The sequence below is a fragment of the Scleropages formosus genome, chromosome 1, assembly GCF_900964775.1.
Source record: "Scleropages formosus chromosome 1, fSclFor1.1, whole genome shotgun sequence".
Lineage (NCBI taxonomy): Eukaryota > Metazoa > Chordata > Actinopteri > Osteoglossiformes > Osteoglossidae > Scleropages > Scleropages formosus.
Genome location: NC_041806.1, coordinates 25326176 through 25351851, shown reverse-complemented (window position 1 = coordinate 25351851; position 25676 = coordinate 25326176). Strand labels below are relative to the sequence as shown.

Here is a 25676-nt window from a genome sequence, read left to right as displayed (position 1 = left end):
AAAAAATCACTTTTCCCAGTGAGAACCAGTGGCCTTACACATTTTCCTTATAGTATATAAAAACAGACAGAGGCAAAGTAATTTATTTTGTTTTACATCTAATTGTTCATTCACTAGATGGTTGTCAGACTGCTTAAATAAAGAAATTAGGTTCATTCGTTATCTCCTGGTGTTGGACTCGTCTTAACAGCTGCAGCTGAGGGAGACAATGGGGCCCAGAGTGGACACGCAGCCCTCAGGCAGCAAAAAAAAAACAAACTTATGAAAATATATATGCTTTTTTAATAAATTGCGGGCTTATTATTCAGCACAATGGAATTTTCACCCAATATGTAGTCATTTTGCTTCCAGATCAAGTGTAGAAAGAACTGATATAAACTATTTCAGCCAGTTGAAGGTTTTCAGCTCTGTAGCGGAAACAACAATAAATAAATAAATAAATAAATCATGGGGGCAATAACAATGACTAATAAAGAAAAGCCAGTTGTCCATATTATGTTGCTAAAACCGATGTTCTTAGAAAAAACTCATTCCCACAATGAAAGGACAGTGCGGTAAAAACAAAGTTAAAGCCCAAACTGTCAAGGTGGGTTAAAACAGCAGCTTTCTTCAAAGCACACGAGAATATAAATAAAATTAAAGGATATCGACAGAGATTTTAAAAAGACACCACTGTCCCTAACAGAGAAAAAGTTCAGTCATTGCTTCTTCACTTGGGGTTCAAACCATGTTCCTTGTAAAACAGAAAATATGAAAATGGAGAACATCATAACCCTGCATTATACAAGTGGTTATTAAAAATGAATGAAAATATGTAACACCGAAAGATATAATACATAGAATATCCGTAAAAAAACATTAAAAAATTAAAAATAGAATATATAATAAAAATATGAAGAATATAAAACATTATCACTATCATGCATAACAATACCTCTTATTTGTGCATTTTCATTCATTTTAATCAACATTTTTCATCCAAGAAATGATTTTTTGTATGAAATGATTGTAATTTCTTTGTCTCCTTGTCTGATGTATTTGTTTCTTTGCCTTATGTCTGTGCTCAAGGGCTCTGTGTCACTACGTGAGAAAAGCGCTCTATGAAAATAAATTGAATTGAACTGAATTGAATTAAATTGAATTGAATTGTTAACCCTGTTGTTTGGGGGACAGGCGTACTGTGCATGCACTGAGGTAAAAAGAGAAAAAATACACTGCTTGGATGTTATGTTAACCGGAACTGTGTCAAACTAATACTCTTACACTCAGCCCTGTCCACTTGTGATTCCCGCGGTAAGAAACCTGTGTAAATAGAGAGGAGAAGGATGTTTGGTGACAGATGCCCCTGTAAAGATGTGCACAAACACCAGTTTTACAAAATCCCTCGTGAGAAATAAACCTCAGCAAAAGAAAACCCTGACCGCAGTACAGCGTGCTCCATTTTTACACACCTGCTCCTGCAGCCACATTTTGCTTGCCTTTTTCCTTGACGCAGCTTTTCCTTCTTTTACTGTAATTATTATTCTACTGGTTTTGTTGTTTAGAAACTTATCCACTAACTCAGCTAATGCAATTAAATGTTTCAACTGATGTTTAAGATCCAAGGTGGCACAATGGTACAGGGGGCTGAAATGGGTCAAACAGTCCAGCAAATGACTGATGCACTGAACTCAGAGAACTCACTAGAACCCCACCTTTCATCAAGGTCTTTACCTTGAACTGGTAAAAATTACCCAGCTGCACGAATGAGTAAATGTCTGCAGTTATTGCAAGTCGTTCTGGAGAAAATGTCAGCAATACACATGTACACACACACACACACACACACACACACACTTTCTGAACCGCTTGTCCCATACGGGGTCGCGGGGAACCGGAGCCTACCCGGCAACACAGGGCATAAGGCCGGGGACACACACACACACACACACACACCCAGGACGGGATGCCAGTCCGTCGCAAGGTACCCCAACGGGGACTCGAACCCCAGACCCACGGGAGAGCAGGACCTGGTCCAACCCACCGCACCACCACACCCCCCACGTCAGCAATACAAACAAATGTAAACGTGTAAATACCTCCATGAACTGATATGTAAAGGAATTAAAACATCTGAATTTGGTTTTATATAATTAAACTGATATGCAAATACACACACACACACACACACACACACACACACACACACACTGTCTAAACCACTTGTCCCATACAGGGCTGCGGACAGCCAGAGCCTAACCCGGCAACTCAGGGCGCAAGGCTGGAGGGGGAGGGGACACACCTAGGACAGGACGCCAATCCATCACAAAGCACCCCAAGCGGGACTTGAACCCCAGACCCACCAGAGAGCAGGACCCGGTTCAACCTACTGCGTCACTTAATACTGTATAACTGAATCTGGTTTAATATAAGAATGGAATGTGTTTAATCATTCCTCCTGGCACGATTTTTTTTTTTCTGGAAAATAAAGAAAAATAATAATATTGTGATGCACTGGACAGTCCGGTCATTCCAGTAACGGAGCACCTAAAGTCTGCTCACGTACAGATGAACTGTACAGTATGTTGTTTTTACATACCAGTATGTAAGCACTGTAGTGGCAATGGTAAAACAGTGGTAAAATGTCAATGTCCTCTCTTAGATATTTACCTGATTCCTTCCAATGAGCTCAAGTCCACAGCCATGTGTTGCCTTGTCTTTCCTTTTCAACGCCTTAGTGCTGCTCCTTCCTGCTCATGTTCCTTTCACAGCCCCTAGCCACCCTTGTCATTTCGGTGGGACCGCTGTCGTACCCTTGCCACTATGCACAGCAGTGTTCAGCTCCAGGAATTGTCATGGGTTGCTCTGATGGGTACCTGAATCCACTCTCTGTTCGAACCTGGAGCCATGCGGCACAGGCTCTCCAGTGCTCACTTAAGAGCAAGCTGTTCCTGTAGTCAAGACAAAGCGGAGTGAGTACAACTGTTTATGCAGCCCCTCTTAAGTCAAGCGTTATGGCATGAACGTAAATGATGTTGCTCGATGCATTTCCTGCTGCCGCCGCACAATAAGCAAACCCAACATTAAGCATATGCCTTCATTTATTGACGCAGAACTTCTTTGCCGACTCACCCGTTATCTCCAACAGGGTTTCTCAAGCTGTGCTTCCAAACGTACCGACTCGACGATGATGAACGTAGGCCTGTCACTGGGCTATCTGGGATCGGTTCTCAGAAGGACTAATTAAGTGTTCCCTATGGAGAAATGCAGTCAGAGACTAATGGCATTCCAGGCTGAGGCCAAGAGCATGCTGTGACCTGACATCTAACCCCTGTACGTACACACCATGGATAAAATATGTAATCAGCTTTATGCATAAATAAAAGGGAGGGTATGACTTGCGAACGCATCATGTGCAGCTGTTACACAACCACAGTGAAAACTAAATGCCACTCTATAGTTTGGACAGTTTAAATCATCCTGTGATCAGAGTTTGGTTAATCAGCCAAGGCTCATATGGCAAAGGTCACAGGAAAGGCCCAAATTCCAAAATCTCTGAACTGTGCTGTGGTGGAATTAACTCCCTCTGTCCCTCAGAACTGCCGAGTCCCTTCCCTCGTGGAGATGTACATCACTTTGGAGAAAAGAATCTACTAAATGAATAAATAAAGGTTCTTAATTATATGACGCTTCTATACCATCCCGCTGTCCCATTGTGGTCCACGACTTAAATGGTTCGACTTACGATTTTTTTGACTTTACAATGGTGAGCTGGCGATAGACATTCAGTAGAAACCGTACTTCGAATTTTGAATTTTGATTTTTTTCCCCGGACAAGCGGTATGCAGTGAGATACTCTCTCGCGATGCTAGGCAGCGATCCGCATTCCCTAGTCTGCCACGCAGCGGTGTGTATTAGGTGTATTAAATGCATTTTCAACTTAGGATATTTTCGATTTACGATGGGTTTCGCAGACCGTAACCCCATCGGGGACCACCTATACTGTAAAGGCCAGACCTTGGTCTTTGCCCTTGTGGTCTGGTGTCATCAGAATATGACTTATGGCCAGTCAAAGCCATAATCAAATCTGTCTGTCAACGTGGTCCACGTCACTAATGACAACATCAAGTGATTTCGGTTCAGAAATCTCCCAAAAGGCTCTGGATAATCTGGTTACGTCAGCATGGCCCACAGGTCTGATGTGGGTCAACAAAAAGCCCATTACTGAGCAAGTGCTCTATCTGTGGTTTCCCTACAGTCAGCAGTCCCTGCGTCCAACAGGAACGCCTGCGGAGGAACACAATGTCTGTCTCATTGTAGGCGCCCGGTATTAAAAACATGCTGAGCTAATGAATGAGCTAACATTTTGGACTTCGATTGCGTGGTCCCATGATTGGCTGCTGATTCATGGGAGCACCAGTGATAATCAATACACAGAAAGTGTAGTGCTCCAGGAAGAAAAAAATACAATAAATATGAACTGCTGAAGCTGATGAGCCCACTACATTATTAATCTGATGCTTTTATCCAGAGCAGATCTCACTTACTTATACAGCTAGAGCATTTAGTGGTTAAGGGTAATGGTCCCTTGCTTGAGGGTACAACAGCAAGGCCTCTCCATTTAGGTAACAAGTCTGAGTCCTCAACATCTACGCTACCAGGTTGCCCAGTATTAAAGAATATTTTATAGCTTCAGTCAATCACTCATTTTCACATTTATCAGACATGTTCCTCCAAAGTTTCTTATAATATTAAGCGATTGACATTTGTTAACCAGTTTACACAGCTGGGGAAATTTTACTGTATCAGTTCAAGGTAAGCACCTTGATCAAAGGCACTACAACAGGATATGGGATCAGAATCTGTGTTCTTTGAGTTCAAGGTGGCAGCCCTAACCAAGGAGCCACTTGCTTCATCGATCAACCACTCAACCAATCTATTTGCACAATCAACCAATCAACCAATCTGCTTCTTCAATCAATTAATCAATAGGCAGGGCAGGTTGACAACCTCAACAAATGAATCAGCAGCCAATAGAGGGACCACACAGTGGGTCGAAAATGTTCGCTCAGGACAATCAAACAGCAGCAATGGGGCTGGACAACAACTTCCTCATCCTTGGACTACAACTCTACCTTGATAGACATGTTGGTCTTTATTTAGTAGACGTATCCACACAGGACCCCTGTCACCACAACAGAATGTAAACAGGAGGCGTGGCCAACTACTGGTACTTGGAGCCTTATAGGTTTGAGGTTTATCTTTGTCCCCTTCCTTGAAGCTGGGTTTTTTGTTTTCCTCTCCACAGCTGCTTGCTGACTCATCCAAATAATTATCTACCTGCTGCCTTCCAAAAAGGAAAAATCTGAGTCATACCATTCCCTATAGTACCACTCCTGTGTACCTTATTTAGCAGTGTGTGTCACACTGGGGCAAAGAGCTCTATTAAAATAAATTGAATTTAATTCAATCAATCCATCAATCAATTTTTATTACCATGATAAAAATATTTTTACAGACAATGTGTGCTTTTAATTGACCTCTTTGTAGAATATGTTGGGATTTAAGGGTTGGCAACTGTATTCAATCTACAGTGAATACAAATGCTGTGGCTGACGTGGCGCTGCAAGGCTAAGGGACAGTGTGCATATGGAGGGTTACGGAAAAGGGCAAACATCTCGGTGTTCCTGCACGCTATGACCATTCGCGAAAGTCCAACAGTCATCATGCTGCAGCCACAGGTGATATAGGAGCTCAACACCGCAGTGTCCCACCACACCAACCTGCAGCAAGCCTGTAGTGGCTGTGGGTTCATTTACATTTACATTTATTCATTTAGCAGACGCTTTTGTCCAAAGTGACGTACATTTCAGCAAAAGTACAATTTATGCATTACATTAAGAGAAAGAGGCATGGCTGCAGACATGTGACTCCCAAGTAAACCTAGTTTGTTACCTACCACTTACTGCACCGAGGTTCATCGTTCAAGTAGGTGCATAAAACACAGGATAGACAAATCCTAAAACCCTCCCACCAATTTTTTTTTTTTAATATCCTAAGCTGGGGGGGCACGGTGGTGCAGTGGGTTGGACCGGGTCCTGCTCTCCGGTGGGTCTGGGGTTCGAGTCCCACTTGGGATGCCTTGCGACAGATTGGCGTCCTGTCCTGGGTGTATCCCCTCCCCTTCGCCTTGTGCCCTGAGTTGCTGGGTTAGGCTATAGCTTTACCTTTCATTCAAATCCACTTGAAACGAAAAGTTGAGGATGTGCAAGGAAGAAAATGACATATGGGCTGCAGAATGATTTCTGATAAATTCAGTCTGATCAGCGGAATATTGCACACAGAGAAGTTTGTGGGCAAAAAAGATGAATGGAGACACTGACATCACCTTTGTCTCTATTGTACTCATACTTCGTGTGCCATACAGGCTTGCGAGCTTCTTTAGGTACTCTGTGTGTGTGTGTGTGTGTGTGTGTGTGTGTATATACGAAGCCATCTGCAGGTGCTCCAGTGAGCCCATCATCTGGCAGCCTTTGCATTGCAAATTGAGCAACAAACAGAGAGGGAGGGCTGCCGCATTTCTGGCCAGACCCTCCTGACACCTGCTCCGTGTGCCTCTCGATTCCAGAACTTTCCATGAGATGCAGAGCTTTCTCTCCTTTTGGATCACTAGCACTGGAAAACATCAGAGCTAAAAACAAGGTGAAACAACAGTGACCAAAATAGAACTCAAGAAGAATGAAAGTGACATATTTCCTGACAACACAAAATATTTTCTAGTTTTTTTTTTCATTTTTAAAATTTGTTACATTCCATGGCCTGAAAAGCTGAAAACCAACAGTGTGCCAGCATACTGTAGCTTGACAACAGTGCCCCTCCACCCCCATCCCCACCCCAGCAGGGAGAGGCTTTCGTCTCCCACGGCAACGCTGGGGGTCCACAACCTATTTATGTCAAGTGGGCAACTCAGATACCACAGTAACATCCCTGCTGGGGCTCACTTTAACTGTCTCTAAACAACACCAAATAGCACCAGAAACAGCAGCAGAAATGAATCACTTTAATTTGCATAAATCTGATTCATACATCCAGGCTCCCTGGAAAAAAAAAAAAAAAACATGGAATCCAGGCTGATGAAAAAGGCCGCATGGTAAGCGGTGGATGACTTCCAAGACTGGGGCATCAGACAGAGCTGGGCAGCATTGGTGTCACGCTGAATCCGCCAAATGTTAGCTCGCTCCCAATCTGGTTGGCCTCGGCGTGCGTCCTTGGGCGCCAATTAAACAGCAATTACTACGGCTGCCCTCGCCCGCAGGCACAGCCTAAACAGAGACGACGACCGTCCACCTTCACTCAATGCCACATTGTCTGCAGTGTAAAACACGCCGCATAGCCCCAGCAGTAAGGGGATTCTCAGCTCCCGCAGCCATGTCGTTTTGGATGCTGCACAGAGAGCAGAACGAAAACAGAACCCAGACACAAAGACGATACCGTTCCGATAGGCCAGAACCAGCACGACCAAGAAACTGAGCTGGATAAAAGAAGCCGAATGGGTTGGTTGCCTCTGAATACCGATGGGAAGCAAAAGATGGAGGGGTGAGGATTCGCAGCTGAAACACAGAAGACTGGCATCAGAGCTTGAGTCGGGGCCCAGTAGTCGAACCCTCGACATTGTATTGGAGGGGCGTGGAGCGAAAGCTGTACGAATGAGCTGCCACTATGGGGAGTCGTACATGATGTCAGCAGGATGTCCCAAGTCCTCTACCAACGTTTCGGATTATAAACACTCATCTGCATCACATTGAAAGCCCAAAGAGCCCTTTACTGGATGGCTGTCAGTTTCCCTCCCAGCAACTTGACTTCTTCTCTGCCCTTTATAGCCATGCATTGGTTTGAGGATTCCATTTCCAAACTGAAAATAATTGGAGGAGATGGTGTTGATCTGATCGTGCCCAGAATGACATGAGCAGGTAATGACCCTCCCAGTCGATAGTCCATTGTGTGGACACTGATTTATGAAATGCAGTTTGTTTAAACATTATTTTTACTAATTATGATCACAAATAGTGTACAACCACCACCTAAGTCAAAAAATGATGAAATCTTCAGTTTAAGAGCTGAGTAGTATTTATAAATGTAGAAATGATGTTGAAAAGTCAAGGATTTGAACATTTCAATATGACAGAACCCGATTATTATTATTATTATTATTATTATTATTATTATTATTATTATTATCATCATCATCATTAACCTCCCTAGTATGCATTTATCCTTGGTATGTCAAGGCACAGCTGCAACATATACTTAGATCAGGTCTTAATACCCCATGGGGGGGTCAATGTAAGGAGAAATCAGCCGTTCTATTTGAGATGAGGGAGATGCACAAGAACCTAGAAGAAAGAGAAATATTTCACAGTTATTATCTAATCCTCCTTCCCCAAAGTGCACGTAAACACAGCCCTCCCTCAGCGGGGGAGTCATTACAGTCACGGTACTGTAGGAATGAGCGTTTCCTATGGTGCTTGGGGGAACCTGGCAGCGCGGTAATCTACTGCGGCTCAATTCCGAACAGTCTAAGGGCTGGACAAGCACATGGTGGAGTATCCCAGTCCCAGTCTGCTGTACTGAATCAGGACCAGCCAAGGGGCGCAAGCCATGAACAACCATGCTTGAACAGGTCAACTCCATCACGCCACGCAATAACACACAAAGATCTCTGCACCTTACAGAACGCAGTAAATTGTGGGAGTACTGTGCTGTAAATCAAAATCTCACATCTTATACACTATATCCAATAAAACAGTTGTTGAAATTATACTGAAGCTGTTCTAGTTAAGTACCTTTCTGAAGGACACACTTGGGAAACTTGAACCTGGGACCTTTGACCCTAGGTGCTCATGTGCTACTCCATGTACAGTATGTGTTATTTGAGTAAGGCAGGAGCGCCTTGATGCGATTCACACATTTGGAACGAACGCGTTCATCTGCAGAACACAACCCAGCAGACAGAGGCACTTGGGATCGCCGCAACGCCGCGTACGCTCAACCGCACCCCTTCCCCCATCCTCCTCCTGTTTGAGTTTCGCACAACATTTAATTGTGCGTTTTCCTGGGAGAGGCTCTGACATGCCCCTCGCACCCCGTGCAAAGGCCCGAGAGCCGGCGCTCTTCTCTTCTCATCCCGCTCCCTGAACTAAGAAAAGAAAGTGCGGGCAATTCGAGCGGCGCATTCACACAGACAAAGGACGGCTAATTCGAGAGCTGGCAAACCGACGGACAGGGAGAGGCTAATTCAAGAGCAAGCAAACAAACACACAAAGAGAGCCTAATTCAAGAGCTAGCATGAGTGGCACACACACTCACACTCACACACACACACTGCAGGGGCAAGACTTCACTGCCTGGCCTTCTGTTTAATTCATCCCTATTAAAAACACATGAACTCATCTGCTTGACGACAGCAGCACTGGTAGTATTGGGTCTGGGGGGTCGGGGGGAGTCTGACAGCTGTGGAAAATAATTTTACTGAGGGTCACTTTTTACTAAGGGTCAGCAGGTAGGGTTGTGGTTAGAACTGCTACCTTTGGACCCAAATGTCACCGGTTAAAATCGCACTTCCAGCTCTAGTACTCTTGCCCAAAATTGCCCAGCTGTATAAAGGGGTAAACATATTTGAATGTACTAATAATCTCAATAATTGCTTTATTCAGCACTTACCTCTACTTCGCTTCCCAAGAACCGAATTTGGGTTCTGCACGTCTCTCCACAGCGGAGCAGCCCCAGACATTTACACTTATTGACATAAACATGCAAACTCCATAGAGACTAAGCAGCCATCGAACCCAAGTCCAGTTGCTGTGAGGCACCATGTCAGCTTATGTGGTGAGCACAATTCATTGGCATTGTTTTCCTTGATTTTTTTTTGTCTTTAGTGTTCTGTTTTTACATTAAATATGGAATATATACCTAATTAAGTGGAGGAGCGCAGACAGACAGCAAAGACTATTAGACAATAATTAATGGAAGGACGGGGGCGCGGTAGCAGTGGGTTTGACTGGGTCCTACTCTTTGGTGGGTCTGGGGTTCGAGTCCCGGTTGGGGTGCCTTGCGACGGACTGGCATCCCGCCCTGGGTGTGTCCCCTCCCCCTCCAGCCTCACGCCCTAAGCTGCCGGGTTAGGCTCTGGCTCCCCGCGACCCTGTATTGGACAAGCAGTTCTGAAAATGTGTGTGTGTGTATGTGTGTGTGTGTGTGGTAATGGAAGGATTGTTATAAGAATAAACATATTACAATAAACATAACTACTTTGTTATGTCGTGTAGGGAAAACTAAATGTCAACTATTGAAGTAATTGTGTCTACCTGAATAGTGTAAAAGGGTCAGTTCTGAGGCTCAGGAACTCAAGATGATTTTTACTTCTTTCACGTTATGAGAATTCACCTTACGAAGTCTTTTTCGGGAACACATTACATGAAGGAAGACTCTCCGTGTGTGTATATGTATATATATTTCTTATTTTGCATTACTTCGTGCCTCTGAAAAATGTTCTAGAAGCTGCGGGTCATGAGGACCAGATTCTACGGAGTACAGTACAGGGTTGTAAAAGGGGGTGTAAGATGTGTGTGCGCGTGTGTGTGTGTGTGTGTGTGTTACATCAAACAAAAGCCCTCAGAAACAAGAGCATATGAAAGACTATGGTGACTGAGATACTTCCAGAACTTGTTTATTCAGAGCAGAAGGGCAACAACTAGGAAGAATTACACACACACACACTTTCTGAAAAGCTTGTCCCATACAGGGTCGCGGGGAGCCAGAGCCTAACCCGGCAACTCAGGGCATAAGGCTGGAGGGGGAGGGGACACAACCAGGATGGGACACCAGTCCATCGCAAGGCACTCCAAGCAGGATTTGAACCCCAGACCCACCGGAGAGCAGGACCCGGTCCAACCCACTGCACCACCGCACCCTCACTCTAGGAAGAATTATAGCATCATAAATATCACTTGAACTGAAGTCTCCAAAGCACCGGGACTCAGCTTCCCAACCTTGACTGGATGAGTACAGCCAAACCCCGTCCTACACTGGCCCTCACAACGCCAGGTAGACACACACGTTCGCGGCTCTGACGGATTTGGATTCCGATTCAGTTACTGGCAGAAACAGAGGTTTCGTGCACGGAACAACTCCATCTCCTTCAGCATCCTCACAACACCTGCCGGTCCACTCAGCTGTGCCAAGGTGCCGACTTCCAGCGTAACACCTGCTCGGATGGTGCCAACACGTCGACATGTGGAGAAACACGGCGCTGGACGACAGCTGTGGCTGGAAGGGCCACAAATTAAGAGGGAAAGTGAGGGTGGGTATTGCAGCCGCTTCTGCAGGCTGGGAATACATTCGCTCTGGACAGGTATGCGCTTCCTGCGAAACGCTGGTAACCCAGACTGGGAGAACATACTCTTTACCACTTACATGTTTTTTTTTTAAATCACTGCAGCAACATGGCAGTTACATCGCTCACTATCCGGTGCAACGTGTCGAGGCTGTTGTTTCCTTGCCATCACATGCCCTCCCCCCTCCCCCCTTCCGCTGGTGCTTCGTCTGAGTTTCTTCAATGAAATGGATTTCTTCCGTTTTCAGTTTCAGGAATTGAAAAACAGTTGCTTTATTCAGCGCTTTGATGGAGACACGATTAACTAGCCTCTGTAGTACTCAGAATGAAAAAAAAATCAGCTTCCCACATTTACTTTGGCCCATAATAAAAAAAGGCCATCCATGGAGGCTCCTCCTTTAATTATTAGCGGATTGTGACCAGCTGATCGGCAAAATGGGGAGTTACAACTGCCTGTTAATATTCTGCCTTTATCAATAATTAACACGGATGCCGAGGATTAATCTCAGGTACGGTTTTTAATGCATACATTTACAAGAACTTTTTTACTACAATTATGAAATAAGTAGCTTTTTGGGGGGTACATTTTTGCAACCACTCATGCTTTAATGCAAATAACCTACCAATGCGAGAAAAAAATCACACTGAAATTTAAACACTGTATTGTATTTTGACATTTGACACTGGAGAGCAGGACCCGGTCAAGCCCACTGCACCACTGCACCACCACACCCCCCTTTAATTAATATTATTCCTATTATATAAAGGGGAAAATGGTTCGTGTTTAAAAAAATCACCTAAAATTCATTAAAACACCAGAATAAAAGATATTATGTGTGACAATGACACTGCTAACATATTCATAGTACTATAATATTTATAGTAACAAATAAAATAAGGAAAAGTAAGAACCTTGTACTCATTTTCATTTTCACTAGCTGTTGTGCGTTTCTTGTTTCTATAAGGCCTGAGTGTACCTGTATTATAAATATCCAGACATTTCCAGGTGCATTTTTTGAAGAATTTGCACTGTTTGCATCATGATCGAAAGTGGTAAAAAGGAGGCATAGCTGAAGATTTGCATCACTGGAGCCACACGGGTCTCCCTGCAGCTGGTGTGTGACGCTGAAACGCAGTCTCGTGTGAGCACCATCTGTGTGTGTGAACCCGCGTGAACCGCGTACGTCTTCGTGACAAGGCTGTCATCTTTTTGCCAAACCAATAGCAAGAATGGTGACTCCCAGCAGTGACTTGTTTGCGGGTACTCTGCCGTCGGTGCCAGGTTCGAGTGGTTGTTATGGACTCCAGTTCGGTCTGAAATTTAGCGCCGGACAGAAATCTGCAGGATGGATTGATGTCGTTCAACGAGAACACACACTGGGTCACACGGTCAGCTCCACAGGTTCCACAGGCACCCATATTCATTTCATGCATGCAGCTAAACCTATCAGACATCATAACATTCATATTAAAATTAATATAATAACCATCAGCGTGGATGTCTGAGGATCTGCTGTCCGTCACTTTAAAGCACATCTAGATTCCACACCGACTCCGCCTTCACACTGGCCTCATTGGCTGGGCCTGCTGTCCGTCACTTTAAAGTACAGCAGGTTCCACACCTCGCCCTGCCCTTCGCCTGTCCTGATTGGCCAGGTCTCGACTCCATTTGCTCGCTGACGTCCTCGCGCATCCGAGGGCCCGATGGGCTCCGCTTTCCCGCACCTGCAGCAGCTGTCCTGCAACTGCTCCCGCTGGCTCTCTCTGCAGCCGTCCCTTTCAAGGACACTGCTGCACCAAAATTAATTTCTGTAGACTGTGCGCTTTTTTACAAGAAAAGTTTCCGGAAGATGTAGTAGCACCAACACAGGTGCCACAGCGCACAGGGTGACAATATGTTACATTTATGGAGATGTATTTTCCACTGCAGCAATCTATGTTTGGGACACACGTCACATGGCGATAACCGCAGGGCGGTTCAATCGCAACCATGACAGCTCTCGAAGAGCCTCGCCATTTCACCAGCCAGGTAGCTCCACAGCAGAGGCTTCCGTGAAACTTAGCCTTCCTGCTTCTGAACCACACATCCAACTCCACACACATTTATCTGATGCTTGTCTCCAAAGCAACTTACAATTATTTTCCCATTCATACAGCTGGGTAATTTTACCGGAGCAATTATGGATAAGTACAGTCATGCGCCGCTTAACGACGTTTCGCTTAATGTCTGACTGCACATACAACGGTGGTCCCATAAGATTATAATGGAGCTGAAAAATTCTTACCCTCGCAGCCGTTGTAACGCAACGTTTTACTCACGTGTTCATGATGGTGCTGGTGCAAACAAACCAAATGTGCTGTCAGTCGTATAAAAGTACACACACACAATGTCTACAACCGCTTATCCCGAGCCTGACCCGGCAACGCAGGACGCAAGGCTGGAGGGGGGGGACGAGGACACACCCAGGACAGGACGTTAGTCCGTTGCAAGGCACCGCAAGCGGGACTTGAACCCCAGACCCACCAGAGAGCAGGACCTAGCCAAACCCGCTGTGCCACCTTGCCCCCCCACCATATAAAAATATAGCACATACAATTATGTACAGTGCATAATACGTGACAATGATAACCTGTACTTTTTATCGTTATTTTACAGCATACTCTTTCTACTAATAAAAAAATTTTACTATAAAACAGTATGCTGTGTTACGCCGGCAGCAGCGTCATAAATCTCGTGTTTACCGCCTCTCTTGACTACATCGAGGCTATACTATTTCCGTTTGTATAGGCACACTGTGATGTTCGCACAACGATGAGATCGCCTATCGACACATTTCTCAGAACGTATCCCCGTCGTTAAGCAGCGCATGTCTGTACCTTGCTCAAGGATACTACAACTGGAGGTGGGAGTTGAACTTGCAACTTTCAGGTCTAAAGGTAGCAGCTCAAACCACTACACTACAAGCTGTCCCAATGAGACTCACCACAGCGTCATACTAAATACAGTTCAGACCGGGGTCACTCGCACACTGGACAGCATCATATCTTCCACTGTGCCCCGGCTTGGGCACATGCAGACCCACTTTGCTGGTTCCATGGCCTCTTCCTGAGTCACACTTCTTCAGAGCCTCCCGGGACTCCTCGTCTGGAGTTCGTACATCTGCTAGCCTTTAGAATTTCCACCGCAGTAAAGGAGGACGACGGGGAAGTAGAGACAAGCGAAAGATGGCAGGGAAATACGCACAAGCGCAGGGCTGATCGAGGGACAGTCCGGGGGGTCCTGAAGGGGGAGATGAGGAGCTCTTAGGCTCAACGTGGTCATTTGGAATCAGGTCCTCGGACGAATTCCCGTGCTCCAGACTTCAGAGGAAGGTGTCACAGCTGGGGGTGGCAGGTTCCCTTGAACACAGCACTTACCCTAAAAATTACCAGCTGTATAAATGGGTAAATTAGTGTAAGTAGGTTAACACTGTAAGTCACTTCAGAGACCAGCATGGGCTCAAGCGACGGCAGTGGAAAGCCACGGAGAGGAACCTACTATCGAGACATAGCTCATCAAGCCCCAAAATATGAGGTGTGACCGGCATAATTGAGCAGGAATGACTCTATCAGATCCATCAGAAGCTGCAGGGTGACCCAGGGTGTGTTTGGCGCCAGTCTGGGCCAGCGGCAGTTTCCTAGCAACGGCTCTGCGATCCCACGAGCCGTCGCTTCCTCTCCGGTGCATCTGGAGTGCAGGGGTGTGGTGCGACACCCTCACCTACAGGCACCCACGCGTGCACACGCACCTGACAAATGCATAATCACAACTACATACGCAACCATCAAGTACACGTATACACCAACACACACAAACAGAAGCACACATGCTTGCTCAGATTCACACCCATACATACATCTTTATGCATGATATGTGTGTGGGATACCTACTCCAAATCACAGACACTGCCTTTGGCCTTATAACTGACACACACACATACACACGCACACACTCCTGTCTTCTGACATGTCAAACCCTGCCCTTATCAAACATACGACTGAACTCATTGTAAGAGACAAAAACATCCCAGAGGCAGGTCCACTGGGTCGAAATCCCTTGTATGAACGAACCCCTCTCTGTTCTCGATAAAAGTCGATACGATTCGGGTGCAAGTAGCTGCGGCGGGTGGACAGCTCAGCTAAACATGCGCTCTAATAAGAAATGCTGTCAAGCCAAGAGCGCAGAAAAGAACACGCTAGATCTCATGATCTCATGTCCCTCACCCGCTTTCAAGTTTAAGGCCCCACGTCAGTGGGAAGTAAAGGTAAAAACGCCTTTAAAACCAGCCTGGTGTTCAGTCTGCCTTACAGAAACCTCAAACTGCATAGAAAATTCTAAAAATAAGTCTACATTCATATTTGTAAAATCAATACTCCTGACACTGGTTCTAAGAGCTCGTGCAAACTCAAAGTGAGAGACGCACACGCTGCAGAATTTTAATTCCACTCCTTGGGAATGAGATCTCCAGCTCCATCCAGCATCCATGGCATTGTCCATGCAGTAGTCGTGCTGTGGGACACCGGAACCTCCAATAGCATGCAATGACAGACGGCATGCAGAACAGCATCGATCTATTCGCTGCCCTCGATGACCTCTGGAGGAAGACGTTCGGGTCGAACCGCGCGGGTGCCATCGCCCTTAGGCAAAGCCCCTTCCAACATGCATGGCTCATCCAAGTGGTACATCCCTCTCGGCAGCTCTGAACATGTGCACACAGACTAGATAGATCTGCCTTGCTACATCACATAGATTAAGCTGTGACCTTGGATCAGATTTCGGACTGAATGTTGGGATGAAGGGCTAGGAGGGGGTTTGCTGACTCTAGATCAGCATCACCAGAAGGAGCAGCAAGATCTTCGGACCGATTTCCTTCTCTTCCGTTGGGAAACGTGAGGTTTTTATTGCTCGGGCCTCGTTCTCACCGCTGCAGCCCTAACAGATTTGCTCGGGTTTACATACGGGCCCATCCCGCCCTGGCCCTCGAACCCTCAGCGTCGCTCTTGGAGCTCGGCAGGCCCTTCATCCACGCAGAGGTCACAGGGTCATCACTACCAGCCTACATGCCAAGTGCACACAAGTGCAAATGTTCCCTCGCAACGTTTCTTTATTAAATATGTATTAACAGGTTACAGAAAAAGAACAAAGAAAGGAAGGGGCAGAACGGGGCTGCCTAGCGACTAAAACATTACTAATTCATTTATCTGACATCTTTTCTCCAAAGTGACTTATAGCACTAAGCTACTTAAAGCGATTTGCCCACTTATAGCGCGGACTCATTTTTTATGCAATTTAATTCAGGGAAAGCACCTCGATGAAGGGTATGACAGCAGGAGGTGGGATCGAAACCTGGGAGTTCATGAAAATTGAGAATGACAGCACTTGGCAGGCGAGAACGACAACACGTGTGAAGTGTGTGTTTATGTGTAGTGAGCACACACTTTAAGGCTAGGGTGGGTGCACACACATGGTTTAGTACCTCGCTCAAGGGTGCAACAGCTGGCAGCAGGATGTGAACCAGGGTTCTTCAAGGTCTAACACTGCATGGATGTTCGTTTTTGACTTCCTTCAAGAAAGCAGCAGAAACCGGATTTGAACCTACGCAGACGTTCAATACGCAGGCTGTGCTGGGTCGGGAAGCAATAACCATCTGATTCCAAGGTCTCCATCACCATGTTATGTTAATGCTATACCTACCAAGCATTCGCCCTGGCTCACATTCCTGTGTTACTATCCTCTAAAAACACCATCTTTCCCCTGCTGCTTCTTCTAGAAAACCGTACTTCTCCAGACGGCTGCGGTGCCACCGGCTCTCGGGGTCAATAAGAGCTGGGGACACACACACACACCCTCCGCTCGCTGGAAACACTCCAAGGCTGGCCAGTTCTTCACAACAGTGTGACAAACCACAGTGTGTTCGCTTGCTCCTGCCTCTCCTCCTCCACACACACACACACACACACACACACACACACACACACAGGGGAGGTGTGTTAAAAACGGTATCTGTAAATCTGCCTTCCAGGGGTGGCCTGAATACGCAAGGTGCCCCAAAAACACCACATGAGCACCTGTCTCCTGCTCATTCACAAATAGGACACAAGTGTCTCATACCCAATCAGCCCCCGCTACACATAAGGTGCGCCCCTAATGAAGAGTGATATCGCTGGAGGCCAGCAGCCCCGCCAACACACGCCGACCGATGGTCTTAAATGGTGGGGGGGGCATCCTCTGATGAAATAATCGATACTTGACTTCTCCATCCTCATTAAACATAAAACTGCAGCTTGAAATTAAACACCCAAAAGACACCACTGGGAAGGTTTCCGGAAGAGACCAAGGACCGCTCTGACTCCATCTGTTTTGCCATGGCTATATTTGAAGGGATGGGGGGGAGGGGTGGAAATATGTAAGAAAAAATCACACTTCGCTCAAGCTCCGGCACGGGCGGACGCCGACGGATACAACTGGACTGTTGCCACGACTTGAGGCGATGCCCTCTGCATTCTCCTGCAACTGATCCTATGTGCACGTGTTCTAAAAATACCACGGTGGAGTAGGGTACGTGGTGCGCTATCCACCCTGCTGGTGCACACCCAACCGCCGCCGCTGGGCTGCTCGAACCCTGGCAACAGCCACAGCTCGGCTCCGCGAGAAACCGCTCTTCTCTTACTACAGCAACTCCGTTGCATCTAGTCTGTCATTATGGTTGGGTCTCCATCCTGTGGTCTTCCTTAGACACGTCTGCCCTACGAAATTCCACCTCCGTCCACATCTCAGCTCAAACGGCCGTAGCTGCACCTTCGGGAATGACCGTTCTGTCTCCTCCGCAGCTCGAGTGAACAATATTCCTGGAGTTCCTTGTTTATTCAAGGAGATCTGGAGGCACGGCGCCTATTAGGCTTCACGTTGAACGTGTTCATGTAATGGATGATCTGAAGAAGATGAAGAGTTAATGTAAAAAAGCAGCGGATCCGGTGAAACTGCACTTTGCCTGCTTCCACACTCAGGTCTTTGTATCAATTCGACCGCAAATCCAAAAACCCGTAGATCTCGGCCGCCTCCTTCCTTCCTTGGGGGATTCTCCTGACCAGTGTGTGTCTGGAACACGGTAGACAAACAGGTACCTGCAGGAAACACCCAGAGCAGGGAGAACAGAAACCAAAATGCACAATGCTGGAGCCGTGAGGAAGGACCAGCTGAGCTGCTGTGCCCATCGTGTCAAACCGATTAACAACCAGGATGCAAAGGCACATGCCACACTATTTATTGTTCATCCTCGTGTGACCGGACTGATGGGGGTGGGGGGACCTGGTCGGGTGACTGACCAGTTGCTCCAATGCATCATATACGGGATTCATAAACCACTCCAACATGACCGTGATCTTGCTTTAAATTTTTAAACAGATATATCTTGTGTTGTGTATTTAGAGTTGCGGGTCTGCAAGTCACTTGAAACGTTGACATGCAGTTATTATTTCATAACTATATGTCAGCGCGTTATACACCGATGTATAGATATGTTTTTAACAAATTGTGTTTCGTTCGTGAGAGAAAGGGTGCCGGTGCAAAGGATACAACAATTCCTACATATTCCGTACTTCGCTAAAAAACATACACATACTGAGAGCTGTATTTTTGAAAATGACTTTAACATTATTATTTACATCAAATGATTTCTGTTTCATTTTGCCAGTTAACCAACGACTTTTTCCCACGATTTTGTTTTTTGAAAATTCAGGAAAACACATTTTAAAGTGACGCGACGCACAAGACCGTCCCGCCGCTCCGGCACCCAACGAGCCGAGGTCCCGTCACGCATGGAAGAACTTTAATTGTTTAGCAGACTCTGATCCATGGTGACTCATTGAGCTCATGGCTTTACATTTCATTTAATATTCCCTCACTGCGTATCGAGGGAAGTGGCTCAGGACGAGTACCAGGCTCAAGGGTACAACAGCGATGCTCCATTTCAATACCAACTGCCCCTTTAACAGTAGCTACCTGTTGCCTTGGAGATCACCCTGGAGCCCTGTACACTGCATGAGCACACATGTACACACACACATGTATACAGGCACATACATGCACTGAGACACGCCACCCACCCCCAGCCCAGAAGAGAAGACCTCGGTGGCAGACAGCTTTCCTGATGAACACATTTCCGAAATAATCGCATTAGTGGAGGAGAATTGCTGACATTGTCTCCTGCTCTCAGCTCCTCTGACAGACACACGCTGTGTTTTCTCCTCTGTATCCAGCATTCGCACCGGTGTCCAAAAACACTGCGTATCTGGACACAGCAAACAGAAAGAAAGGTGCAAAAAAAAAAAAAAACTGTGGCCTATTTTCCAATGTCACTGTTTGTACAGAAGGAAAAGAGGGAAAAAATATGCATGATTACCTGCCCCTTCTATCACAAATCAAACCTGTATGATGCCCTTAATCCCCAAATGGCCCTATAATAGCATTATGTGTGAAATTTAGCTTATTTATTTATTTTTTTCATGCGACTGGTATTGATCTTGCACAGTGAATACATCACAATGGATGTGTGGGGGGTTGGATCTGTACACATGACATCCACAAAGTGTCAGTACAGTTAATCCACACCTGACTGCACCTCAGGTGACCAGCTTTAGGACTGACTGGACAGTCCAGGGCATCAAAACATGACCGCTCTTTTTCAACAGGGGTGGCTGATAGCATAGTAGTTAGACCAGCTGCCTTTGGATCCCAAGGTTGTTCAGTCTGAGTCTTGCCTCCTGCTGTAGTACCCCTGAGCAAGCTACCTACCCTAAATTACCAAGCTATACAAATGGGTAAGTAACTGAGGGTACACTAACGGTGGTAAGTTACTTTGGAAAAAAACATCAGCTAAAGGTAAGGCATTTTCAAAAAGATCAGAAAAAAGTAGTAAGTCAGCAAAGTCAAACCCGAATTGTTGAAAAAAACCCCCACTTCAACAAAATAATTTGAAGTGACTTTGAAGGATAAAACTTCCAGAACATCTCATGCGCATATTTGTGAAAATGTAGAACTGAAAGGAATTCTCATATTCTTTGCATTCATGGTATTTATTATTTTTAGTATTCAGTTACTATACATTATATTATGCTATTATTTTGCCCCATCATGCAGTGTTTTGCTAAAATAAAACATTTTATTTACATATTCATATAAAGAATACTGCATCAAAACATAATTTACATAAACTGCATGTAATAAACTGGAATGACCGGTCATTTGCTTGACCAGACTGGTCATATCAGTACGCGACCATGAGCGGTATTACAGCGGTATTCTACGTGTCACTAATACCATGCAGATACAGCTTTAGTGACTCTTCCACTTTTCCGCTTGACACCCCCACCTTCCCACACCTCTCGCTCTCTCCATCGCACTCTCTCGCACTGATCCAAGAAGAAATCTGTGCCCACTGTACCACTTCAAAGACGACTCAAACTGCACAAAACGGAGCAGTTTACTGCAGTATAACGGTGTCAACACCCATGGCGTCACAATAAAAGCAGGTGTGCCAGAGGCTCACGTCACCGTCTCCGTCATCCACAGGTGCGCGACGGCAACATGTGAGGCCAGTCGGCAGCGACATGTAAAGGCTGGGCGTGTTAACGTCGCCGCTCGGGGGAGGAGAAGCTTGTGAAAGCGTGCTGGACCAAAAATGGATGGGATGGGCTCCGGCTCGGCTAGCGGATCGAGTGTCTGGGAAAGCGGGGCGCAGAGCCAGGCTCGAAACAACACATTTTGAACTGCCAAATGAGCTTCACACAAAGCAACACAAAGACGCTACTGCGAGTCCACGAAACAATGCTACATCTTTAATATCGCTTATCGGTCATTATAATGTGCCCTACCCTCATCAGAACCATGTGAAACACCCACTGTCGCACACTGTAATTCAGTTGGTATCGTCGCAATTAAAAGAATCTTAGCTGGAACAAACGACACTCCCGTTTTTCTGGAACGGAAGTAGAAGCTTCAGTTGTCGACACAGTGGGTAGCATTGGTGCCTTACAGCTCCTGGGCCGCGGCGACTGGAGATGAGTCTGAATCTGGCTCAGTCGGCATGGAGTTTAGACGTTCTCTGTGTTCTGGTTCCCTCCCACAGTCCAAAGACATGTGTTTGAAGTGAACTGGTGACTCTAATTTGCCCAAAGTGTGTGTGAGCGATTGCCCTGCGACGGACAGCTGTCCCGTCCAGAGTGCACCCTGCCTAATGTCCATGGCAAGATAGGGCACGCGCCACCATGGCCCTGCAATGGATGAGCAGTTACTGATTATGGATGGATGGATGGATGGATGAGTCAGTACAAGATTTAGTTCTCCAACCATAAGCTACGTTACCATGCAGTGGCGTCCCAAATGTTGTCACCCGCGCCACTGAGTTTCTCGTGGGAGGGCGGAGCTACTTGAAGTCGCTTCATCAAGCGTAGCATTTATATGGACACCGGCACCACAGATCGGCCAATTCATTAAGGGACAAAGACGGAGAGTAAATTAAACAAGTTCTCCATTTAAGCGCACGAATGGCCAATAACGGCCTGCGGACAGCTGAGGCCACTGGATCGGATGTCACGACGTCCAGTTTGTGTGCGTCACTGCTGTCCTGGGGGACAGTCCCTGGGACCCTAGTGCAGAACAAGGCAAAGGCGCGTTTACATGCCATTCGTTTGGTGCTCTTTGTCTGGAAGGTTTTTAGTCTTCATCCACCTCTAATTTCAGCCTCACTGTTGCAGATATGACAAGCAGGAGTCTCAATAAATCACCCCCCGCCCCCGCAGTGCCAATACTGCACATTATAAAAATTCTCCTATGCGCTCAACATCTGTGTGGAACATACACTGCTCGACGCGAAATAATAGGCCACATTTGAAAAGGCATCTTATAAAGAGCGGCCAGGGGCGCCCACGTGTCGCTGGGCAGGGGGGCCGCGTCAGCGACAGCGCGCGGCGCGGGGACGGAGCGGCGCGCGCCCGCTCTCGAGGACACGCACATGCATCGGCGACGTCACCCGTTCGGGATGTGTCAGTCGTTTTATAATCAACGTGTCGATTACAAATCGGCGCTGAAGTGACACGCGCGTCCAAGAGTTATTAAAATTACATATAATACAGCCGGGGTGAAAAACCACACCTACTTTCATTAAAACACACACACACACACACACTGCGGCCACGGGGAGCTTTTAATTGAGAATAAGGGATAGGAATCTTCTCATCAGGGCAGGTTTAATTTCTATATGGGAATAATACGTTGCGAAGCGCCTCGCTGCGGCTGTCGGCGGTGAAATGGACCCGCGCTTGTTCGGCCTCGGGTTCGACGGGTCCGCCCGCATCACTCTTGTCCGTGCAGCGGCGAAACTCCAGCGGCTACATCACAATTAAGAAAAACCAGCCACCCGGCCATCCAGTCTCATTTCTGGGCCGATTATCAGCAGAATGCGACCGGGACATCATTACTTAACCACATAATAATGTGTATTTATATTAAAAAAATTAATTAATTTTCTCGCAACATAAACCAAGCGGGATTAATTATAATAACGTTTCGGCCGCTCAGACAGCTGACAGGTACAGCCTCGTTATCCGGGATCCATACTGTATCTGACATGATGGTTCACCGTGGTACGGAAGGGTGTGTAGCACCACCAACGGTGCGGTGCAAACCAACGGTGTGCTGAAGCCGGTGCAGCAAGTAAAGAAGAGGCGCCGCTCGCCGCGCTCCGGAACCGCGATCCGTCAGGGCGGTGGAGCCGCATCGGCGCCGCTTCCACTCCGCTGCCCTCAGCGCGCAAATGATGGAAACGTGTCAAAATTACGGCTCGGAAAGAAACCCCGCGCGGACACCCTCGCTTTCCCTTCATCTCTCACTGCATCGCATGATGATGTGCGCTCAGCCCCGGTGAAAACCCACAATCGGCGCAGACGGAGAGCCGCCTTCACCTGGACAGCAACAGTTAAGCGCACAGCGCGCGCTCGCGCACACGGGGCTCCGCTCGGGACCACTGGCTGACACCCAATGAATATTATATAGCACCGTGTCAGAGCACCTGGGAAAAATGCATGATAAAATATGCACATACCGCTTGTATATGATATATAATATATAACATATGATATATTATAGACGCATAATTAAAACCTTGGTTTTACCTTTCCGTCATCGTGCCGGTGTTTTCCTGTCAAAATCCGACCGTAATAAAGCCCGAAACGTGAGCCATGGTGCCGAGGACTCCGCTGCGGCAATTGAGCAGCTACCCGGCTAAGCTAGCGGGCTCTCCGCGCGCGAACACGCACTGCCTCTCCGCGTCCCTGTCACCACCAACAACATGACGTACCTGGGCGCCTGGGGGCGCGCACGTCGACAACATGTACAGCCGTCCCTATGGTAACACGCCGCCGCCGACACTTTGAAATATGGGTATTGTAGTTTACGAGTGGGTAACGGTGATACAGTGCAGTGAAACAGTCGTGATGCACCAATATTCATTTTTTCTCAAAATATTAAATTAAGTCTAGGACTTTTTTTTTTTTTAAAAAATGTCATGGATCTTTTTTATATTTGTTACATTCGGGCGTTACATAAAATTCTATCCTTCATTTTATTCGATACATTAGCGACACCTGTCGGCTGTTTCTGGTACAGCAACGAAACTCTCGCTCAGTCGCTGTTAATCACTGGTTCAGTTCAGGGTCACAGTGGTCCGGTGCCTTTCCCGGACAGGCTCTCCGACAGCTTAGCATGCCTCGGGACATTTCATATTGTGCTGCCCCATTTGGAAGAGATGTAAAATTATTTTAATGTGAAGAATAACATGCGACACAAAGACAGGGAGAACAGGCAGACTCCATACAGACTGAGCCAGCACTGAACTCATATTGGAACCCAGAGGCCCAAATTCAACATTTCAATGAATCGAATATGAAATTAAATTAACTTTAATGAAACTGTACTGCTCTTACAGCGTGGGGTGCAGTGGCATGCCAGGTTCAGCCAGTGCCTGCTGTGTGATGAGTCTGGGGTTTGAGCCCTGCTTGGGGTGCCTTATGATGGACTGGCATCCCGTCCGGGGTGTGTCCCCTCACCCTTCGACCCTGCGCCGTATGCTAACAGGTAGGCTTTGACTCACTGTGACCTTGCTCGGGGTAAGCGGTGGTTGGTCTCATGGTTATGTTCTTTGTGGCTCCCTCTCTTGTCCATGTTCAGTAATAACATGCTTCAGTTACAACTGTACTGTACTCTACCAGCATTACATGCTTCCTCCTCTTCATACAGCCCTCAGTCCAGCCTCGAGTCATGGTTTCATGGGCAGCTCCTGGCACCTAAAGCAGGGGACGTACCTCACAACTAATCATATATAGGTGGAGAATGCAGGCATTACTACTGCATGCCTCAATATTTTGTTTATTGTAACTTATATATCAGAAACATTCATAGAATAAACAAAATTACTATAATATTTTAATTTTTCTAGTAGAGTACTGCTGAGCTTAGTACCTATGTTTGCAGAGATTGTAAATCAATTTTCTGCCGGGGCTAGAGCTCTCAGCACTACGCTATCTGCTGCCTCATGTTCGGCGATATCAACCTGTCTGCCAGCCTCCGGCCTCCTTTCTGACCTGAGAATAAACAAAGTTCTGATCCCATTCATTTGAAGATTTGCACCAATGCACTCTGACTGTCCCTCAGACTAAATTTGTTTCAGGAGACAGAACCCCGTCACCTAGGCGACTGCTTCATGTTCTTGTATTAAACCTGCCTCCAAGCTAAAAAAAAGAAATTCAGTCAAGAAGCATCAGAAACCAATGAATGTGTTGATCCCTTTCCTTTTATAAGAAAAAGTAAAACACGTGTATCTGTTTTACTGCCCAATTCCCTTCCGTTGCCGCGGTTCTATCTGTGAACGGGCTTGGAAGGGTCCAATAGTAATTGGGATCAGATGCCTTAACAACCTAGGCTCTAACTAACCTGGAAGCATTTATTTTATTGACCAGATGTTTAGTTAAGCTTAGCGATGTGACTTAATGAGTGTGGGGCAAGCCCTGTGATGAATATGACTGCTGAAAGCTCTGAGGGCTGCTTCTGGACCTCTTCCGGCCTCTGGATTGGGTTACAAATTGGCAGGCTTCCTGTCCAGTCCACACGTGTACTTCCCTGGCGGTAGTGTCGACGGGGGTCAAGCTGAGCAGTCTTGGATGAGGGTCTCACAGAATCTTACAATACTGGCAAACGTCTGGAACTGAGCCC

At 46.5% G+C, this 25676-nt stretch overlaps 1 protein-coding gene and 1 long non-coding RNA gene across 2 annotated transcripts in view; both read right to left on the bottom strand.

The window, feature by feature from the left end:
* Positions 1 to 23737, bottom strand: part of LOC108930947 (rho GTPase-activating protein 39-like) — a 61060-nt gene extending 37323 nt beyond the window's left edge. The window contains exon 1 of the mRNA XM_029255216.1: positions 23582 to 23737. Coding sequence (XP_029111049.1) covers positions 23582 to 23592 — 11 coding nt within the window. The 5' untranslated portion in view covers positions 23593 to 23737. The remainder of the gene's footprint in view (positions 1 to 23581) is intronic.
* On the bottom strand, positions 1101 to 3752 carry LOC108930939 (uncharacterized). The gene is made up of 3 exons (XR_003797935.1): positions 3112 to 3752; positions 2650 to 2930; positions 1101 to 1302 (listed from the first exon to the last, which is right to left on the bottom strand). It is a non-coding gene; the product is annotated as an uncharacterized LOC108930939 (long non-coding RNA).
* Positions 23738 to 25676: the final 1939 nt, after the last annotated feature.